The following is a 23,327-nucleotide window of genomic DNA, read 5'->3' as shown; positions in this document are numbered from 1 at the left end:
ACAGAACAGCCTGCTCATGAAATTAATGTGCAAGTGGCTGAGCACTCCACAGACACGTGTACCCTTAACTTAGTTCTTGGGGAGATTCAGTGTGATACAGAGTGTGACAATGCTGGCCCTTTGAAATATAGGTACAAGAGAAACAGGAAGAAAGAGCGAGAGAAAGTTGTAGTGAAAGAACACGGCAGGGTTCACCACCACCACATGCCAGAGTCTCATGTTTTTTTCTCAATAAACACAATGTCCGGTCTGGGAATCGAAACCGTGATCCTACGACTGCAAGTCCGCTGCTCTAACCACTGCACCATTGCACCTCCACGTATATATATATATATATTGTATGTGTGTATAAATAAGTATGCAAATAAATAAGTATACATAAGAACTCGTATTCAGGTGACCTACAAAGTAACATCCGCATACGTATACACATATACACACCGAAACACACAAACATGCAAAAGCGAATATAAAACAGACCACAGATGCAGAAACAGACATTCATAACCTGTAAAAACAAGTTTCAAATAGAAAACCCATCCTTTTCATCTTTTCACATGTCAAAACTATTCACATAAGAAAAACAAAACAAAAACAGTCTTTGCTTTGTTTCCTGTTGTTAATAACTGTTATGTCATAGTCCTACATGAACTTCTTTTGTGACACCAACTTTAACCAACTTTTAATTTAACGGCTTTCTAATGAAATGCAATGTGTTTGTGTTACAATTAATTTTGGAGAGTATCAACAATATGCTAACAACTGGTTTCTTTTTTTCTTTTTTTTTTTTTACTTTGCTCGTTAATTAGGCATAGGTGTTTTCACCTATGTGTGGTAAGAAGTTGGCTTCTCAACCACATGGTTCCAGGTTCAGCCCCTAACTGTAATCAACTGTCTGTTTTGGCTAGGTTTTTACAGCTGGATGCCCTTCCTAACACCAACCACCCAGCAGAGTTGGATATTTTAGAGATGTATTTTATCCAGTTGGATACTGTGGTAGCTCTCAGTTATGTTCCAGATTACGGCTAACTGTATCAATTTGTATTTAATGTCTGTGACTACTAGGAGTTGTCACTCATGCTGTAAATTCCTTCCTCCAAAGGGTAATTCCGTGTTTGCTTCACTGGAAGGTAATATTATCTTTGCCTTTCATTCTGAAAGGATGAAAAGCAAACTTGACCTCAGCGGAATTTGAACTCATAAATTAAATATATTTAATATATGTTTAATGGGTTTTGCAACTATATTTCTAATAAAATACGTGTTTGTGTTATAATTAATTTAATTTTGAAGAGTATCAACAATATGCAAATGACCAGCTTTTTTTTTTGTTTTTGTTCATTAAATACACATAGGTGTGTATGAGTGTTAAGAAGTTGGGTTCTCAACCACATGGTTCCAGGATCAGTCTCACTGCATGACACCTTGTGAAGGAATTTGGGGGACAGAAACTGACAGAAGCCCTTTGTATGTGTGTGACTTTGCATTTATAAGAATGTACGTGCGTGTTTGGGTCTCCTTGTCTTGACACTGCAATAACTGTAAACGAATGGCCTTGTCATACAAGTGGTGTTCCTTGCTCTTAGTCTTCCACGGTAACATGTCAAGTCATGGGAAAATATTACTATACTTGGAAACAGGTGAGGGATAGTAACAGGAACTGGCTGCAGAAAAATCTGCCCCAACAAATTCAGTCTGACCAAGGCAAGCATGGACATTAAAATGACAATGATGATGATTTGAGTCTAACTTCAGAGTTTTGGTAGTCCAGCATTTTAACCTCACGGACAACAAGTCTCCTTAATTCCCCCAGATATATTTAATATATGTTTCAAATTTTGGCCCTAGGGCAGCAAGTTTCGGGGGAGGGGGTAAGTCACTTGCATTGGGCCCCCATCCCCGTGTTGAGTACCCGATGTTAAAAGATGATAATGATGATATACGATGGGTTTACTATTTTTCAACTCACAATGTGAGATATTCAGCAACAGTACTTTGTAGTAAAGACTGTTTGCCAACATAACATGGCAGTCTTGGTTTAGGACTAATGTTGCTGTAATTTAACCCCAGGAGGCATCGCCTCCAGCTGGCTATATGGCATGATCTGTGTCCTTATAATTTAGAACAAGGGAATCTAGCACCCCAACTAATGTATATGTAAATGTGGAAAAGTGTGTGTTAAATGAACACACACACACCCACCCACTTAAGAACAGAAGGAGAAAGAGAGAGAGATACTCACGTTTTTGGCCACTTGGGTTCCAACTCCAACCATGTTCTCCGTTCCATCATCCATCCAAGACCAGGGAAGAAATCTGTACGGTAGAGGAGGTCTGGAGGAGAGAAAGACAAGTGGGGAGATCAGGATAAGGTGAAGAGGTATGTAAGGATATTACAAGAGAGATTAAGAGTAGGGGGTGATATGAAGATTAAGTATTGGAGAGCTGATGTAGATATTACAGGATGGATGAACAGATTATTACAGGATGGAGAAGAGGATGAAATCTGCTGGAGAGGGAGAAAGAGAGCAGACAGAAAGATGAACAGATAGACGGTGAATGAAGAGGAAAGGTGATTTAAAGAGATGCAGAGAGATAGAGTGAGAATTTTTATCGGAGGGGAGAGAGTGAGAGAGAGAGAAAATGTGTGTGTGTGTGTGTAAATGGATAGACAGATAGATAGGAAGACAGACAGAGGTAAATAGATAGGTAGACAGACAGGCATATATATAAATATATATATATATATATATATTATATATATATATATATATATAGAGAGAGAGAGAGAGAGAGAGAGAGATAGATAGATAGATAGATAGAGAGATATAGATAGACAGACAGACAGACAGACAGATAGATAGATAGATAAGCAAGCAAGCATCAAGAGGTGGTGAAACATCGGAGTAGTTAGGGCAGTTCTATTGTACTAGATGGTAGAAAAGGGGGTGAGGGACAGTGGGGGAAGGGGTCAAAGAGAACAATGAGTGAATGAATGAATGAATAACTAGCTGAATGAATGAATGAATGAATGAAATAACAACAACAACAACAACAGGAATAGAAAAAGAAAGCTCAGCTCCAGCAGAACTGGTTAAAGCCTGAAAGACCAGACAGGGTGACTTTGTGAAGACAATAATTTAATATATATCGAGGAATTAATAACTGATGTGCTCTGGCTTTGTGAAGACTAAGAAGTTTTGAAATCAAGTGTGTGGGTGTGTGTGGGGGGCGGGCGGTAGGGGGGTAGGGCGGAAAGAGACAAATAAATAAGATAAAATAAAAATAAAGGGTCCCACTGAATAACAGAAACTAAACAATCAAGCAGACAGTTAGTGAATAATAATAATAATAATAATAATAATAATAATAATGATGATGATAATGGTGATGATTATAAAAATAATAATAGCAATAATAATAATAATAATAATAATCATAATAAAATGTTAATTCTAGCTAATTTTGGCACAAGGCCTGAAATTTTGAGAGGAAAGGGCAAGTTTATTACACTGACCCCAGTGTCTGGTCGATACTTTTACTTTATTGACCCTGAAAGGATAAAAGGCAAAGCTGATCTTAATGGGATTTGAACTCAGAATGCAAGGAGCCAACGGAAATGCTGCCGAGCACTTAGTCCACCAGTTTAACAATAACAACAGAATGCCCCACGCCCTGCAAGACCTTAGACATACTTTTCAGTGATTCATCAAAATCAGTGGTTGCTGATGGTATTGGTGTTGTTGTTGTTGTTGTCTGTGTTTAGCTCGCCCCCCCCCCCCCAGCCCCGGTCAAACCAGCAGACAGACCTATGATCAGCTGTGATTGTTCCATCATTGGGTTTTCTCTCTCACTCCTCTTCACTAAGAGCATCTAAAGACAGCATCAACCGATGTGTGCTGTAACTTGCAAGACGGTACAGTATAATTGTTGTAGAAGATTTGGCTGCTATTTCTACAATTTGACTGACTACACAGTGTCCACTTGGTTGGTTTATGTATGTGTGTACATCATCATCATCATCGTCGTCGTCTTCATCGTTTGTTTTAACACCCACTTTTCCATGCTTCTATGGGTCAGACAAGAACAGGCGGTGCTGGCATTGGCCACGTTCGGATGGTGCTTTTTACGTGCCACTGGCACAGGTATCACAACTACAATTTCCATTTGACTTTTATTTTGACGTTGGTGTACTTGACTCAATAGGTCTCCTCAAGCACAGCGGGTCACCCTACGATCCAAGGTTAGCACAGCAGGCCGTACTGCGAGCCATGAACTCACTTCATTTGTCGGGTCTTCGCAATCACAGCACATCTCAGAGATCTTGGTCTTTTGTCATTGCCTCTGTGAGGCCCAACGTGCCACTGGCACGGGTATCACAACTACAATGCCCATTTGATTTTTATTTTGACGTTGATGTACTTGACTCAATAGGTCTCCTCAAGCACAGCGGGTCACCCTACGATCCAAGGTTAGCACAGCAGGCCGTACTGCGAGCCATGAACTCACTTCATTTGTCGGGTCTTCGCAATCACAGCACATCTCAGAGATCTTGGTCTTTTGTCATTGCCTCTGTGAGGCCCAACGTGCCACTGGCACGGGTATCACAACTACAATGCCCATTTGATTTTTATTTTGACGTTGATGTACTTGACTCAATAGGTCTCCTCAAGCACAGTGGATCACCCTACGATCCAAGGTTAGCACAGCAGGCCGTACTGCGAGCCATGAACTCACTTCATTTGTCGGGTCTTCGCAATCACAGCACATCTCAGAGATCTCGGTCTTTTGTCATTGCCTCTGTGAGGCCCAACGTGCCACTGGCACGGGTATCACAACTACAATGCCCATTTGACTTTTATTTTGACGTTGATGTACTTGACTCAGTAGGTCTCCTCAAGCACAGCGGGTCACCCTACGATCCAAGGTTAGCACAGCAGGCCGTCCTGCAAGCCATGAACTCACTTCATTTGTCGGGTCACTTCATACATATATATTTGTGTGTGTGTATATGCCAGCACAGAAGACAGACATAAAATGATGATGATGATGATGATAGAACGAGCGAAGTGGAGACAGACATATTACATAAGATACACTATGAAGTTTCATGTTATTAAATTACACATACACACATATTTGTAAACCTTCAGAGAGAATATCTGGGCGTTTGCATCAGTGTGTGTGTATATATATATATATATATATATATAGGCATGTGTGTGTGTGTGTGTGTGTGTGTGTGTATTACTGAGACGTTATGAAGTTTTGCTTTATCAAATCACACGCGTGTACACATACACACACACACACCCAAGGGTAGGTCATTTGAAAACAATACCGATACACAGCGACAGAAATGTTTCATGGGACAGAGAAAGACAAAGTTAAATGAAGTGAAAATAATTTACTGCTCTAGCAATAAGTCATAGCATAAATATAGAATATCTAACGAGTTTATATGATCATCAACACTCTAAAATTAGCATCGTATTAAATAATGACTTAACAACTTTGTGCTATAAACAGACAGCAAGGCAGGACAGACAGAAAGATAGATAAACAGGAAAATATAGACAGATAAATATATAGATATAGTGAGACAGACAGACAGACAGACAGACAGACAGACAGACAGATAGAAAGATAGATAGGCACAGGAGTGGATATGTGATCAAAAGCTTGCTTCACAACCATGTGGTCCTGGGTTCAATCTAGAGCCCTTGGCTGACCAAAACCTTGAGAATGGATTTATTAGGTGGAAACTGAAAAAAGCCCATTGTCTTTAGATATACATACACATAGACCAGCATAAGTGGTGTCATGTAAAAAAACCGTGCTTTTTCAACGCATAGAACTCCCAGCACATTCTATAAAATGGTTGGTGACAGGAAGGGCATCCAACTGTAGAAACTAGGATAAATCAGACTGGGACTTGTTGCAGCTCTCCATCTTGCCAGTCCTGGTAAAATGGTCCAACCCATGCCAGCATGGAAAACAAAACACACACACATATATGTATGCATGCAACATCAAAAAATACCTTAGGAATGATAACCCAGGTTCGAAGTTTCCCCAAGACACTTGATGAAGGCTGGAGGGTATATCAGCCGAAACATATTAACAACAAACAAGATGAGGACAAATATCCGTCAAATGTAAATAATGTAAATAATTTACATTTTGAGTTTAAATTCTGCCAAGGTCAACTTTACCTTTCATCCTTTCAGGGTTGACAAAGTAAATACCAGTTGAGTACTGGGGATGATGTAATCAACTAACCCCTCCCTCTGAAATTGCTGGCCTTGTGTCAAAAGTTGAAATTATTATTATTATTAAGGTGGCGAGCTGGCAGAATCATTAGCATGGTAGATGAAATGCTTAGCGGTATTTCGCCCATCACTATGTTCAAGAGTTCAAATTCCTCTGAGGTCGACTTTGCCTTTCAGCCTTTTGGGGTCAATAGATTAAGTACCGGTGAAACACTGGGTCTTGTGCCTCCAGTAGAAAGGATTATCATTATTATCATTATTAAGGTTGCAAGCTGGCAGAATCATTTGCACACCAGGTGGAATGCTTAGTGGCATTTCATCCATCTTTACATTCTGAGTTCAAATTCCGCCAAGGTTGACTTTATCTTTCATCCTTTCAGGGTTGACAAAAGCACCAGTTGAGTAGCGGAATCAGTGTAATCAACTTAATCACCCTTACACTCCCACCCCCTCGCACACTTCCAAATTGCTGGCCTTGTGCCAAAATTTGAAATCAATATTCAAATCGAAATCAAATTCGATGACTGGCATCTGTGCTAGTGGAGCGCTAAGAGCACCATCCGAGTGTGATTGTTGCCAGAGCAGCTAACTGGCTTCCGTGCTGGTGGCATGTAAAAAGCACCATTTGAGTGTGATTGTTACCAGCATCGCCTTACTGGCACTTGTACCGATGGCATGCGAAAAAACATTCGAGCGAGGTTGTTGCCAGTGCCGCTTGACTGGCTCCTATGCAGGTAGCACGTAAAAAACACCATTTGAGCATGGCCGTTGCCAGTACCGCCTGACTGGCCCTCATGCCGGTGACATTTAAAAGCACCCACTACACTTTCAGAGTGGTTGGAGCCTTGTGCAGCCATCTGGTTCGCCAGTCCTCAGTCAAATCGTCCAACCCATGCTAGCATGGAAAGCGGACATTAAACGATGATGATGATGATGATGATTTCACAACAGTAAATTACAACTTTTGGTTCAACGTATTGGCATTATTCACAAAATGGATGCACCTGTTTTTAGCATGTTTTAATAGACACCAAACAAAAACCAATACTCAGAGCCTAGAGATATATAAAGGTTATTTGAGGTCATAATAGATTCTATTTGGCAAGACAGATGATATTTCAATAATCACATAGATGTCAGTGTCTGGTGCCTACCATCATGAATTTACTGCCCCGATGGTTCTTTAATAGCCAGTCAGATGATTGGTTGAGCAGTGCACAGCTAAGCAACATGGTTTCCATCATTAAAATTTAGGCAATTCATTTTTACTGTTTGTCAGTTGTTGCAAATAGCCATTGGTGTCGTAGTCAGCTAATTTCACTGTTATTATTTTAAATTATGTTAGGCAAGTTTTATGATATTTTATTATTTTCATTATTTACATTGGACAGATACGTGTCCTCATCTTCTTTGTTGTTACCACAACGTTTTGGCTGATTTACTCTCTGGCCTTCAAGTGCCCTGGTAGAATTTTGTGTACCCAACTCTGGGTTCTCATTCCTACTCTTTTACTTGTTTCAGTCATTTGACTGCAGCCATGCTGAAACACTGCCTTTAGTCAAGCAAATCGACACCAGGACTTATTCTTTGTAAGCCTAGTGTTTATTCTATCAGGCTCTTTTTGCTGAACTGTTAAGTTACAGGGACGTAAACACACCAACATCGGTTGTCAAGCAATGTTGGGGGGACAACACACACACACACACATATATACATATATATGATGGGCTTCTTTCAGTTTCCGTCTACCAAATCTACTCACAAGGCTTTGGTCAGCCCGAGGCTATAGTAGAAGACACTTGCCCAAGGTGCCACACAGTGGGACTGATCCTGGAACCATGTTGGTAAGCAAGCTACTTACCACACAACCACTCCTAATGTTATTGTTATTATTATTATTGTTATCATTTATTCACGGCACTGCCTGCAATTGAACTTGCAATCTTGGGGCTAGTAGCCCGCGCTCTTAACCATTAGGCTATATGCCTGTGGGCAATTATAATTGCCCATGGGCTTTACAAATCATCATCATAATAATAATGAAATTATGATAATAATAATAATCCTTTCTAATAAAGGCACAAGGCATGAAATTTGGGGAGAGGGGACTAGTCGATTACATTGACCCCAGTATTTCACTGGTACTTAATTTACCGACCCCAAAATGATGAAAGGCAAAGTCAACCTCAGTAGAATTTGAACTCAGAATATAGCAACAGGCAAAATACTGCTAAGCATTTCACCTGGCGTGCTAACGATTCTGCCAGCTCATCTCTCTGGCAAGCTGGCAGAATCGTTAGCATGCCAGGTGAAATGCTTAGCGGTATTTCACCCATCTTCATGTTCTGAGTTCAAATTCCACTGTGGTCAAACTTTACCTTTCACCCGTTCAGCATCAATAAAGTAAGTACCAGTTATGTACTGAGGTCAATGTAATCAACTAACCCTCTCCCCACCATATTGCTGGCCTGGTGCCAAAATTTGAAACCATTATCATTATTATTATTATTATTATTATTATTATCATTGTCATGTCAAGGCTCCTTAGCACGCTGGACAAAATGTTTAGCGCTATTTTGCTCATCGCTACATTCTAAATTCAGATTCTGCTGAGGTCAACTTTTCCTTTCAGGGTTGATAAAGTAAATACCAGTGAGATACTGAGGGTCAGTGTAATCAACTAACCCTCTCCCCACCATATTGCTGGCCTGGTGCCAAAATTTGAAACCATTATCATTATTATTATTATCATTGTCATGTCAAGGCTCGTTAGCACGCTGGACAAAATGTTTAGTGGTATTTTGCTCATTGCTACATTCTAAATTCAGATTCTGCTGAGGTCAACTTTTCCTTTCAGGGTTGATAAAGTAAGTACCAGTGAGATACTGAGGGTCAGTGTAATCAACTAGTCCCCTCCCCACAAATTTCAAGCCTTGTGCCTATGAAAGAAAAGATTATCATCATCATCATTATTATTATTGTTATTATTATTTAATATAGCCTTTACATTAAAGCAGCTTCCCAAACACATCAGTAACTAGCTGTGGAAAATATTGATTTCCAGAGCATAGAAGATGTGTGAGTGTACCAAACAGGTCACTTCATTACTGTTGCTGACACTCCAAACCAGAGAATGATTAAGTTTCAGATATTAAAAATGCCAGCATGGAAAGTGGACTTTAAATGATGACGGCATTTAACCGTTTTATGACATCGCTCTTGAAACAGACTGCCTTATTTCAATTAATTTTTGAAAGTAATGAAGAAATTTAGTAAAATACCTTTGTCATTACAAAGTTAGGGTTTAGACTTATACCCTTTTACTTGTTTCAGTCATTTGACTGTGGCCATGCTGGAGCACCGCCTTTAGTCGAGAAAATCAACCCCAGGACTTATTCTTTGTAAGCCTAGTACTTATTCTATTGGTCTCTTTTGCCAAACTGTTAAGTTACGGACACGTAAACACACCAGCATCGGTTGTCAAGTGATGCTGGGGGGACAAACACAGACACACAAACATATACACACACACATTATATATATATACATATATACAAACATATTTACGACTGGCTTCTTTCAGTTTCCGTCTACCAAATCCACTCACAAGGCGTTGGTCAGCCTGAGGCTATAGTAGAAGACACTTGCCCAAGGTGCCATGCAGTGGGACTGAACCTGGAACTATGTGGTTTGTAAGCAAGCTATTTACTACACAACCACTCCTACGCCTACAGCTACTTACCATACAGCCACTCATCTATATATCATCATCATCATCATTTAACATTGATTTTCCATGCTGGCATGGGTTGGACAGTTTGACAGGAACTGGCAAGTTGGAGAGCTGCACCATGCTCTAATTGTCTGTTTTGGCATGGTTTCTATGGCTGGATATATAGGCTGTGTGGAAAGAAGCTGGCTTCCCAAGCTATAGTGGAAGATACTTGCCCAAGGTGCCACGCAATGGGACTGAGCCTGAAACCAAGTGATTGAGAAGCCAGCTTCTTACCACACAGCCACTCCTGCACCTTACCACACAGCCATTCCTGTGCCTATTTACAGATATGCAGCAAAAAATTAGACACATACACATACTGAAATATACACATATAACATGCACACATTCATAGTCACACACACACGCACGCACACATTGTTTTGTGACATCATCACCATCGTTGTCAAGATTAAGATACTGACTTGCATCATTAGACACCATTCCGTCCTTGCCGTTGTCGTTCCATGCAGAGACACACCACAGCAGGGGATCAGCTCGAAGAATTGGGTAAGTGGCAGCAAAATATTCAAAAAAATCAGGAGATATGTCAAGGTCATCTGGAAAATCAAAGAGAAAAAGAGAGAGAGTGAGAGAGGGAGTGAGAGGGAGAATATAAAAGGAAAACTAGGAATCAGTTATTAAATCAGGTCCGCAGCTTCACCAGCAGTATCATCAACATTATTGTCATCGTCATCATCATCACAACCAACACCACTATCATAATCATCATCATCACTATCACAACCACCACCACTACCACCACCATCATCATCACAACCAACACCATAATCATCATCATCACTATCACAACCACAACTACCACCACCATCATCATCACTATCACAACCACCACAACTACCACCACCATCATCATCACTACCAACACCATAATCATCATCACTATCACAACCACCATCACTATCACCACCATCATCATCACAACCAACACCATAATCATCATCATCACTATCACAACCACCACAACTACCACCACCATCATCATCACTACCAACACCATAATCATCATCACTATCACAACCACCACCACTATCACCACCATCATCATCACAACCAACACCATAATCATCATCATCACTATCACAACCACCACCATCATCATCACTACCAACACCATAATCATCATCATCACTATCACAACCACCACCACTATCACCACCATCATCATCACTATCAATCACCACCGCCACCACCACCATCATCATCATCATCATCATCATACTACCACCATACATCATTAATCATTGCCATCACAACTGCCACAACCACCAATGCCATCACAATGAACAAACAAGGAAATTTGTACGTGGTTGCATGTTCTGCTAGAAACAGCAGCCATACAGTCCTCAAATAGCTTCTTATGCTCTTAAAAAATTTTGCAAAAATCACTCCAGATAATGTAGTTCTAGATGCACAACAGGATGGTCACAGCTGGAACACCATTTCATCATAAATTTGTTCAATCAATCAGAACTGATTCGGAGTGAAGTGTGCATGTGGGGAGTTAATTGACATCAGCACCAATAATGGCAAATAATATGACCACACACAAACACACGCATGTATACAAACACACATACACATGCAAACAAACATGCATGCATACACACACACAAATGCATGTGCAAACACAAACACATATGCACACACACATACATGTACATGAACACATCCACGCATGCAGACAGATGTACACACACATATTCACACAAACATGCACATACATACATATACACACAAACAACCATGCACACATGCACACCCACATATGAACACACATACACACACACATGTATACAAACCAAAACATACACATGCACAAGAGCACAAACACACACACATACATACATGAACACACCCATGCATGCACACACACAAACTACCATGCACACGGACACACCCACATATGTACACACATACACACACACATGCATACAAGCAAAAACACATACACATGCACACGAGCACAAACACACACACATACATGAACACACCCATGCATGCCCACACATAGATCTTTATACAGAGCATCCCAGTGAAGTGCTTACCTTCAACAATTATCACAGCTGAGAAATTAAGTTTCACTAATACTTGATTGATGGCCCACCTGTAGTGTCGGGCTATTTTGTAGTAACCTTGGAATTTGGTCTGTGGCCATGGCAGGTTGATGTCACTCAAATCAGGATGCTGCAAAGACAAAAAAAAAAAGATGCTTGGTGATAGTCATTCTGATACTCTGCACTCTGGGTTCAAACCCTATCAAAGTCAACTTTGCCTCTCATCCTTTTCCTGGGTCCACACACACACACAAATCTATAGCTTACTTTGCAACCACATGGTTCCAGGTTCAGTCCCACTGTGTGGTACTTTGGGCCAACCAAAGCCTTGTGAGTGGATTTGGTAGCTGGAAATTGAAAGAAGCTTGTCGTGAGTGTGTGTGTGTGTCTGCATTAGTTCACCTCACCATCGCTTGACAACCAATGTTGGTGTTTTTATGTCCCTGTAACTTAACAATTCGGCAAAAGAGACTGATAGAATAAGTACTAGGCTTACAAAGAATAATTCCCAGAGTCGACTTGTCCAACTAAAAGCAGTGCTCCAGCATGGCTGCAGTCAAATGACTTAAGCAAGTAAAAGAATAAGGCATTTAAAATGGCAGTAAGTTAACAACGTTGGACCAAATGCTTTGTGGTATTAGTTTTGGATCTTTGCATTCTAAGCTCAAATCCAACCATGACCTACTTGGATAGCAGATTTAACCACTCACCCGGTTTAAAACAATATGTATAAAGCTCTACCAATTCTTTTCTACTCTAGGCACAAGGCCCGAAATTTTTAAGGGAAAGGGCCAGTTGATAAGATCGACCCCAGTATGCAACCGGTACTTAATTTATCGACCCCGAAAGGATGAAAGGCAAAGTCCATGTTCTGCCTCTCTCTCTCTCTCTCTCTCACACACACATTATTACCACATCAGTATATAAACACCTGATTTTTCATGCTTCATTGAGTTACTTTACAGTAACTCATGCTTCATTTTCATGCGTCATTGAGTTAGATGGGCTTGCTGAACAGTAACCTAGCACACTCACTGATCCTAATAAGTGTACAGGTGTATCTGGATTATTTACATTATTTACATTTGACGGATATTTATCCTCATCTTGTTTTTTTTTTTTTTGGTGTTTATATGTAAGTGCAGGAGTGGCTGTGCAGTAAGAAGTTTGTGTCCCAACCATATGATTCCGGGTTCAGTCCCACTGTGCAAGCCAGGAGGCTGCACCAGGCTCCAATCTGATCTGGCAGTGTTTCTACAGCTGGATGCCCTTCCTAACACCTTCAAGAATGTAGTGGCTGATTTTTATGTGCCACCAGCACGGGAGCCAGTCAAGCAGTACTGGCATCAGCCACGTTTGGATGTTGATTTTTACATGCTATCAGCACGGGGAGCCAGTGAGGCAGCACTGGCAATGACCCACGCATAAATGGTGCTTATTGCATGCCACCAGCATGAGAGCCAGTCAGGTGGCACTGGTCTGGCAAAGTTTCTACAGCTGGATGCCCTTCCTAATGCCAACCACACTAAGAGTGTAGTGGGTGCTTTTATGTGCCATCGGCATGAGGGCCAGTCAGATGATGGATCCCCTTTGGTCAAGAATGACCATGGGATTGCACCTAGAAAGTTACCCTCTGAAGCACAAGGCCAGGTAAGGTTGTTTATGGGAGACCAGCAGGCACCCATGCATAGCAGCCTCCTCTCTCCATGCTACAGATGGTCTTCAAGGGAAAGGCAAAGGCCAATACAACTTGGCACCAGTGATATTGCAACTCATTTCTACAGCTGAGTAACGTGAAATAAAGTGTCTTGCTCAAGAACACAACACGCAACCCAGCCCAGGAATTGAACTCACTATGTCATGATTGCAAGCCCGATGCTCTAACCACTGAGCCATGTGCCTTATATATAAACACATATCTACACGACCTACCCATCCTCATCTCTCAACATACGCAATACAAGACCAGCTTACCTTGATGTGTGTAACTTTGTCCTTGTATCGATCAATGGTCATCGACGTCTTCACATGTCCGCAGTCCTGGCTGACCACTATAGGGAACTTGTGAGGATCCTTGCGATATCTACAGCAACAAAGGATAGAGAGAAGACATTAAGCACTGAAGGAATCATTTCTACAATAAGCATTTAACATTATGGGTGGTAAGAAGTTTGCTTCCTACTCACATGGTTTCAGGTTCAGTCCCTCTGTGTGGCACCTTGAACAAGTGTCTTTTATTGTAGCCCTGGGACAACCAAAGCCTTGTGAGTGGATTTGGTGGACAGAAACTGAAAGACGCTTGATATGTGTGTGTGTGTGTGTATATATGTATGTGTGTGTGTGTGAATATATATATATATATATATATATATTTTATTTTATAGAAGGAGCTTCTACAGGACTAGAACTGTTTCATTCAAAAGAAATCATCAGGAAGCTTCCTGATGATTTTTTTGAATGAAACAGTTCTAGTCCTGTAGAAGCTCCTTCTATAAAATAAATTAATTTACTCTGCTATGTATTGAGTACCTTATTTACTGTATTTACCCCGACTCAAACCGGGACCTACATATATATATATATATCACTCATCATTATCGTTTAACGTCCGCTTTCCATGCTAGCATGGGTTGGACGGTTTAACTGGGGTCTGGAAGCCCGAAGGCTGTACCAGGCCAGTCAGATCTGGCGGTCACTGGCCTGGTACAGCCTTCGGGCTTCCCAGACCCCAGTTTAACCGTCCAACCCATGCTAGCATGGAAAGCGGACATTAAACGATTGATGATGATGATGATGAGGATGATGATATATATATATCATCATTGCTTAATGCCCATTTTCCATGCTGGCATGGGTTGGATGGTTTGATTGGGGAGTGGCAAGCCAGTCATGCTACCATTTGTAGTTCATGATATAAGAGTTCTTAGCATGTGACATAGACTTTTGAAGCACCTTGTATAGTAGACAAGTTAAAATAATGGGCATTACATTCAATTCCTTTATCATAGCAAATTTGGCTAACAGCTGTTTCCATAGGAAGATTAGTCAGTAATGTGTGTGTGGAGGGGAATGCATAAAAAGGGAGGAGGAGGAAGAAGAAACAGCAAGGAGAATAATAATTGAAATAAGGACAAGATCAATAATAATATGTGCCTGGTGTACCTTTATCAGATGGGTAGTCATGATGGGTAAATTGGGCTTCATATATTTTACCCCAGTGTCACTTTGATGGCATGAACTGCTCTCTCACTCAATAATAATAATAATAATAATAATAATAATAATAATAATAATAATAATAATAAGAAGAAGAAGAAGAAGAAGAAGAATAAAAAGAAGAAGAAGAAGAAGAAGAAGAAGAAGAAGAAGAAGAAAATGAAGTGAAAGATGGGAAAGCGGACATGAGAGAAGAGAAAGAAGAAGAAAAAAGAAGGGAAAGAGGAAGAAGAGAAAGAAGAAGAGAAGAAGAGAGAAAGAAGTGAAAGAAGAGAAAGAATAGAAAGAGAGAGAAGAGAAAGAAGGGAAAGAAGAGAAAGAGAAAGAAGAAGGGAAAGAAGTGAAAGAAGAGAAAGAAGAGAACGAGAAAGAAGAGAGAGAAGAGAAAGAGAAAGAAGAGAAGAAAGAAAAGAAAGAAGGGAAGAAAAGAAAGAAGTGAAAGAAGAAGGGAAAGAAGAAGTGAAGGAAGAAGAAGAAGAAAACAACAATGATGGTGGCAACGACTGAGGATAGTTATGATTTAAATACATGATGATGATGGCAGCCAATACTATTTTAGACTGAGCACAATGAAATAGTGTTTTGGAAAAAGAATGGAAATTTATTGGGGTGTGGAATGGGGTGAAGGTGGGGGAGAAAAAGAAATCCCCAAATAAGGGTCACTTACTTGATCAACTGATCGAGGCTACGACTGACTTGTGTGCGGTCACAGGCTATTAGTAAAACAGGCAGAACCGTTTCTTCAGGACTAGTGGTCGGAAAGTCTCGGATATGTTTTTCAAAGATATTGTTAAGATTCACTTTGGAACCATTGCCATGGGACAACTGACCTTTACGACCTAGCAAAAAATAAAATAATAATAATAGTAGTAGTAGTAGTAGTAGTAGTAGTAATAATAATAATCATAGCAGAGCGCAAACCTTTGCCAAGGCAACACCAATGTTCTCTCAATGATTAGCCAGAGATGATTTTTAAAATGAGAATATCTGAAATAAACTCGACTGCTCTCAAAAATTAAGTAAAAAACTAGAAAAAATAATCCAGAATCCTTGTCCGGTACTGGATTGATCCCAAAATCTAATCAATTTGTGCCAGTCACAGGGCCAAACATCCCTGAAAGTTTCATCTGAATCCATCCAGCAGTTCTTGAGATATCTTGTCCATGGACAAACAAACAAACAAGCAAACATGACTGAAAACGAAGGCAGAGGTAATGAATAAATAATTAAATAAACACAAGAGAAGAAAGAGATGAAGAAGGAAGTCAGAGGTTAGCTTAGAATTAGAATAATTCTGGGAAGGTGAATAAAGAAGAGTCGTAGGAAAGACTGGTTGGCGAGCTGGGTGGATGGGTGGATAGAAAAAAGCTCTTTGGAATCAAATACAGGCAACCAACAAAATCATCATCATCATTTCAATGTCTACTTTTCAGTGCCCCTGAGGATCTGACAGAGTTCATTGAGGTACACTTTCTGTGGCTGGCTGCTTTTCTGGTAGTGCTGGTAGCTATAATGAAGTTAGTGGTGATGGTTGCAGTGGTGACAGTAGGGAATATGGCAGTATGACAGTGGTGGTGGTGGTAATAGTTTAGTTAGTCACTATAGTTAACAACCTTACATTAACGATAGTGATGGCCCTAGTAACAGCAGCTATTGTGATATCTATGATGGTGGTGGTGGTGGTGGTGGTGATGTTGGGAGCAATTGTAAAAGGAAATGTTAGCAATGGCTGTTGTCATTTAGCCCCAGTTTAACACCCCCTCATGAGCCGACCTATGATCAAAAGCTTCCCAGCCATGACCATCCCATCTATTTAAGGGTTTCTTGAATTACATAACCCAAAGTTTTTTTCCTTACTTTTAAGACAATAGGATGGTGTATGAGGGATCTTTGGCTGCTGTTTTTTTAACAAGCTGAGCAACCATACAGCAGATTCATCATCAGATCTTTGATGATGTTCCAAATATAGGTGGTGGTGGTAGTAGTGGTGGTGGTGGTATGGTGGTAGTAGTAGTGGTGATGGCGGTAGTCGTGGTGGTGGTGTTACTATAGGTAGCATGTGATGGGACAACTACAATGGTTGCTATCGGTGATGATGACAATAATAGCAATGGGACTGCTGCTGATTTCCAATGATACAAGAAGAAGAGCAAAGACAAAGTTCCAACAGCAAGCATCAGTAATCTTTAAATGCTTGTACACAGATGTAATTTCTTAAACATGTTTATTTCTGAAAGACAAGATTTTAATCGTAAAATATATATATAATAAAACAAAGAAAATAAAAAAAAACAACAAAAAACACACAGACAGACACCAATATAACCAAAATTACATAAATAAATAGATTGCGAACGACGAAGATGAAGAAGAAGAAGAAGAAGAAATATGGAAAAAAGAACCAAAAAATAAGAAGCCAAAACAAAATTAAAAAAATTTCCAAAAAAGCATAAGGAAAAACAGAATCAGACTAAAAATTGGTGATATCTTCTTCGTGGAGTTAAAAATGTCAGAGAGATCAAGCGAGGATTATGTTAAGATGTCCAACTTTAAAAGGATTGAATCTGTTTATCCTGCATTTGGCAAGATTGGATTTCATTTCCCCAGCAGCTGACACACATTTATGTACATAAACATGTCATTAGAGCATGTGTATGTTGGTATGTATGTATGCATGCATACATTCATTACGTATGTATATGTTATACATGTATGTATTATACATGTATTATCATATTACATATATACACTATTATTATTCTTATTATGATATATATATATATATAATATATTACATATATACATTATTATCATTATATAATATAGGCATACATTTATATATACAAAGGCATAAATTGGCTTATATGCGTGTGTACATGTGTCTTGGTTTTAGAATGATGCGTTGTGTTCTTTAATACTGTAAGACTTGTCTAAGAGCCGACAACAGGAAGAGCATTCAGCCGTAAAACACAACCTACAGAACCATGAAAATCCCCTTCCGACCCATGCTAACGAGGAAGAGCAGACGTAAAAACAATGGAGAAGTTGTTTTCTTTTGCTTTTTTTTTGCTTGTTTCCAGTTATCAGACTGTGGCCATGCTGGGGCATTGCCTTGAAGAAATTTAGTTGAAGGAAGCAATCCCAGTACCTATTTTTTTTCAAGTCTAGTACATATTCTACCAGTCTCTTTTGCCAAACTGCTAAGTTATAGGTACATAAAGACACCACACACACACACACACAATTATAACCTGATACAAAAACAATTATACATACATATATATATATAGAGAGAGATATATATAAGCCTGTAATACATATATATATATTGGGAAAAACAGTAAGATAACAAAAGAAAGAAAGAGACCTCAATATTATGTAAATAGAGGAAATTTATCTGTAAAATAATATGTGACAATTATTTGGTAGCCAAGATAAAACTCTGAGTTTCGGATGCTGAAGTGGAAATCCACAACACCATCTCTTTAGTATCCGGCAGGATAACCGAAGAGATGGTGTTGTGGATTCCACTTCGGCATCCGAAACTCAGAGTTTTATCTTGGTTATTGAATAATGGTAACATATCAATTTACAGATATATATATATATATATATTTTATATTTATGTGTGTGTATGTTTGCCCCCACCCACTACCACCATTGCTTTACAACCGATGCTGGTTTGTTTATGTCACCATAACTTAGCTGTTTGGCAAAAGAGACCACTAAAGTAAATACTAGGCTTACAAAGAATAAGTCCTAGGGCCCCAATTCCTTCAACTAAAACCCTTTAAGGTGGTGCTCCAGCATGGCTACGGTCAGATGACTGAAACAAGTATATATATATATATATAAATTAATTAGTAATAAGGATCTGATAGAACCTAGGCATATGAACATGTAGGACACCAGAAATGGCTAGGTATGATAACAAAGAGTTCACAGTGAGGTGAACAGCAATGAAGGTTTAAAGTATTGGTAAGTTACTGCAGATATGTAAGTACAAAATGCAATTTAAACTGTATATCCAACTCTGACATTGGTTCCAGGTGTGGCATAGAGAACACAAATTTTAAACATGCTGTTTAGATATAGGCGTAAGATGATTTGGGCACTGAAAATTTGGCAAAGCTGAGTGGAAATTCAACCTGATTTCGTGACAGTGACTTTGGCATTGGAGGCAAATGTATGCATACAGAAATATGCAGAGTGAGAGAGAGAGAGGGGGAGGCAGAAAGTGAGAGAGAGAGCGATTTATTAAAATGTTTGATACCAAATAAGTCATCAGTGATGCCAATTAAACAGTGTCAAAATGGCTGAGCCAAAATGTCCCAAGTCCTATATGTGTGTGTGTGTGGAGGCACATGGTCTAGTGGTTAGAGCAGCGGACTTACGGTTGAGGGTTCGAATCTCAGACTGGGCGATGTGTGTATTTATGAGTGAAACGCCTAAGCTCCACATGGCTCCGGCGGAAGGTAATGGCGAACTTCTGCTGACTCTTTCGCCACAACCATCTCTCACTCTTTCCTCCTGCATCTTGCAGCTCACCTGTGATGGACCGGCGTCCCATCCAGGTGGGGAACCTATATGCCAAGGAAACCAGGAAACCAGCCTTTATGAGCCAGGCATGGCTTGAGAAGGAACAAACTATTATATATATATATATAAAAGTTCAAATATAGATTACAAACCTCATTAAGGGATAATAAAATCCAATGAATATACTGGTTTATTACCTATTACAAGAAGTGTTGAATATTATAATTAATATTCAACTGTAAGGTGACAGGATAAACCAGGGTTTATATATTTTTTTAAGAAAATAAGAAAATAGAGAGATAATTAAATTAATAATTATTTACCAACTATAAAATATCTATATATACTTATATACGTACAGGTTGTGATGGGTGAATTGTCATTTTATATTTTTTATTTCATGCATGCACATTGTTTGCTTTTGATTTTGTTGACTACACAGTATAGTAGGGTCAGTTGGGCACTGTCTATGAGAAAAGCAGCACTATGATGCAATTCACTTTGTGAGAAGATTTGGTGGATGGAAACTGAAAGAAGCCTATAGTACAGACAGACACACACATGAACACACACACACACACACACACACATAAAAATCATTACTTTTGTCCTTTTAAAAGAAATGAGATACAAATGTGGTATCTGAACAGAAACCGATATTTCCATCAAAAGGAGCACTGGATGGTAGTGGAGACGGGTGGGGCAGGAGGAATGTAACAACAGCAAAGACTTATGGGAGTTTCTGGACTAAATGAAATGTGTTCAGCATTTTATTTCCTTCTTCTAGGTTAGCAAGTTCAAATCCCATCAGAGTTGACTCAACCTTTCATCCTTCTGTAGAGAAGGAAGTTTAATAAAAATCAAGACCTCGTTTAGATTTAAAGCTAGCAATTAATTCTTATCTGAATCAAAAAACTCAAGAGATAAAACAAAACAAAACAAAACAAAAATAACCTTATCTCTCTAGTTTCCATAAAATTAAGCATTCAGACCACAGAGTGGTGACTACTCGTCTATCAAAACAGCATTTTTTCCCTTCAATTGAGGAACTGAACACAATACTGCAAGTCAATGAAATAATCAGAAATACCCACTTAACAAACACTCAACTTTTTTAAACCATTCCAGTCCACCTAGCTGATAGCAGATAGCAAAAAAGAGGAACAACTCAGTGTTGTATACAGTGGGAGCACTGTAAACTTAAATGATTTGTTGAATGTGTTCAGTAGCTTCTGGGTGTACATGACCTGGAGCCTGAAGAAGAAAAAGGGCTCTGCTAGAGTAATTTACTCATCATATATTGTAACCATGGTTGGGCATTCAGCATACGTGGCCCTATGAATCACAGGTTTTTGTTATTTTAGTTAGATATGACATGTCAGACAGTAAAAATACCTTTAGGTAATGACATCAATTAGCAGGAGTAGCAGTATGCAAAATTTATTTTAACCCCTTTGACACCCAAATCTACCCAAACCCACCTTTGGTTCGACAGAAAAAAATCTCTCATCTTGAAGTGTTTGTATTTAAATTAAAACATTGTATCATGATGTTATGAAAGAGTCTTTTGTCATGTTACAAACAACAGCGTAATACAGAAATAAACACAAACTGTAAAGAAAAAAAAGTTAATTATTTTACGAAGTCCCTTGAAATTCTTTTATTAGTTGCAAAATTAATTGAAAAAACATAATCAGTGTATTTCATCAGAAATTATTGTCACAAAAGGGCTATTTGGAAAACATTCAGCTGGCGATTGAATTAAAATGCTATTTTTCAAAGCATGTATTGAAACAGTTCTGTTCCATAGTAGAAAGGCCTGGACAATAAGAGAAAACAGTAGAAGAGGAGATAAACACTGGGCATTGCTCTCTTTTTACAATTTACACTTGGAGTTTATTTTCTGCACAAAGAACAAACAATGAACGGTTAATTGCAAGAACACAGACTTTTTTAGCTGATAGCATTTTACATTTAAAGAGATTAATTTTGATTTCACATGCTTGAGAAGAATCAAATATACTACCAATCACACTTTTGAATCAGCAAAATCAAGCTACAGAGCCTTAATGCAGTGACGGTGGTGGTGGTGATGGGCTTTGCAAAGGACACAAATTTTACAAAGTAATGAAGGTCTAGCCCAAATGCATTATCAAATGTAGAGGCTGCTGACAGGGGCCAATGATGTAACAGAGATTGGCCAGTGTCGAGTGTACAATATCTCTTACATTATTGACAACACTTTATGGGAATGGAAGAGGATGCCAAAGAAAAAGATGAGCTGATGAGCTAAGAGATTCCCAACTAGGTGCAGGTAGTCCCCTTTTTTTTTTGAAGATATTAAAAAAGAAAGGGATTAGGTGAGCATATCTGACAACTATGTGGAACTGTTTTATTGACTGCTTATCCCCATAATGGTAGGAAATATATTGAGGAATATTAACCTGATATACTGTTAGGTCCTCATCTGTTTCTGACAAAAGATTTAGCTGCTATGTTTGAATAGATTAAAGGACCTCACAACTCCTCTCTTGAGAGAGAGAAAGAGGGAGAGAGAGACTCGTATTGAAGGAGACTTCTGTGAGGGCTGTATTTTACTGACACACTGACCAGTTACCTTTGCCCTTTAGCTCTGACAGAGGGAGGAATTTTCTATAGATTTTACAGGTCAAGTGACAATAAATAAAATCTTCCCCACTAACTCTGATAGGTGGGGGGAGCGGAGTGTTCAGTGAGTGATTTGTCTGTCATGATCAATAGGTCAAGTGACTGCAGAAATTCTCACTCACTAGCTCAGAGATGAAGAGAGAAGGAGAAAAGCAAAGAGAGAAAGAGAGAAGGGCAAAGAGAAAGAGAGGGGCAAAGAGAGAGGGAAGTGAAGAAAGAGAGAGGGAGAGGGGGAAGAGAGGAGGGAGGGAAAGAGAGAGTGGGGAGAAAACAGAGGGAGAGGAGGGAGGGAGAGAGAGAGAGAGAGAGAGAGAGCAACAGAGAGGATACTGCTGCAGTATGGTGAATAGGTTTAGCAAGCTTTTAAAAATGAGACCCATACACATGTGTTAACCCTTCAGCGTTTAAACCAGCCATATCAGGCTGCAAATATTCTACCTACCAGATCCAGCCTACCACACCTCCTCTATAATAAACAAGACTAAACAATCACATCATCAGATTCTTGAAGCTATGAGAGGATTCATGATTAATTGGAAACTATGTGAATAAATAAGTATCATGTTTGACAGAGCAATCCAAATGTTAAAAGGTTAAAGACAGCAAATATATTGAAGAAAATTTAGCAGGTGAAACATATGTGTGAAGTCTTTATTGCCATCTTCTGTATACTCAGTACCATCAAAATTTATCAGTTACTTTGTAGAGCAGTAATTCTTAACCATTTTTTTTTTTTTTTTCACCTGTGAAACACTTTGGTTCCTGTTTTACTCAGGTGAAC

General features: G+C 39.3%; 1 protein-coding gene across 2 annotated transcripts in view; it reads right to left on the bottom strand.

Moving 5' to 3' along the window:
• LOC115219184 (alpha-1,3-mannosyl-glycoprotein 2-beta-N-acetylglucosaminyltransferase-like) overlaps window positions 1-23,327 on the bottom strand; it is a 238,712-nt gene that overhangs the window by 13,241 nt on the left and 202,144 nt on the right. For both annotated transcript variants that reach the window (XM_029789293.2, XM_036508888.1), the window contains exons 4-8: window positions 16,008-16,179; window positions 14,099-14,207; window positions 12,116-12,254; window positions 10,472-10,606; window positions 2,243-2,333 (exon numbers count right to left, since the gene is read on the bottom strand). In XM_029789293.2, the coding sequence (XP_029645153.1) occupies window positions 2,243-2,333; window positions 10,472-10,606; window positions 12,116-12,254; window positions 14,099-14,207; window positions 16,008-16,179 (646 nt within the window). The remainder of the gene's footprint in view (window positions 1-2,242; window positions 2,334-10,471; window positions 10,607-12,115; window positions 12,255-14,098; window positions 14,208-16,007; window positions 16,180-23,327) is intronic.

Source organism: Octopus sinensis, linkage group LG14 (assembly GCF_006345805.1).
Source record: "Octopus sinensis linkage group LG14, ASM634580v1, whole genome shotgun sequence".
NCBI lineage: Eukaryota > Metazoa > Mollusca > Cephalopoda > Octopoda > Octopodidae > Octopus > Octopus sinensis.
The sequence above is the reverse complement of the archived record's forward strand: the minus strand, read 5'-3'. Positions and strand labels throughout refer to the sequence as shown.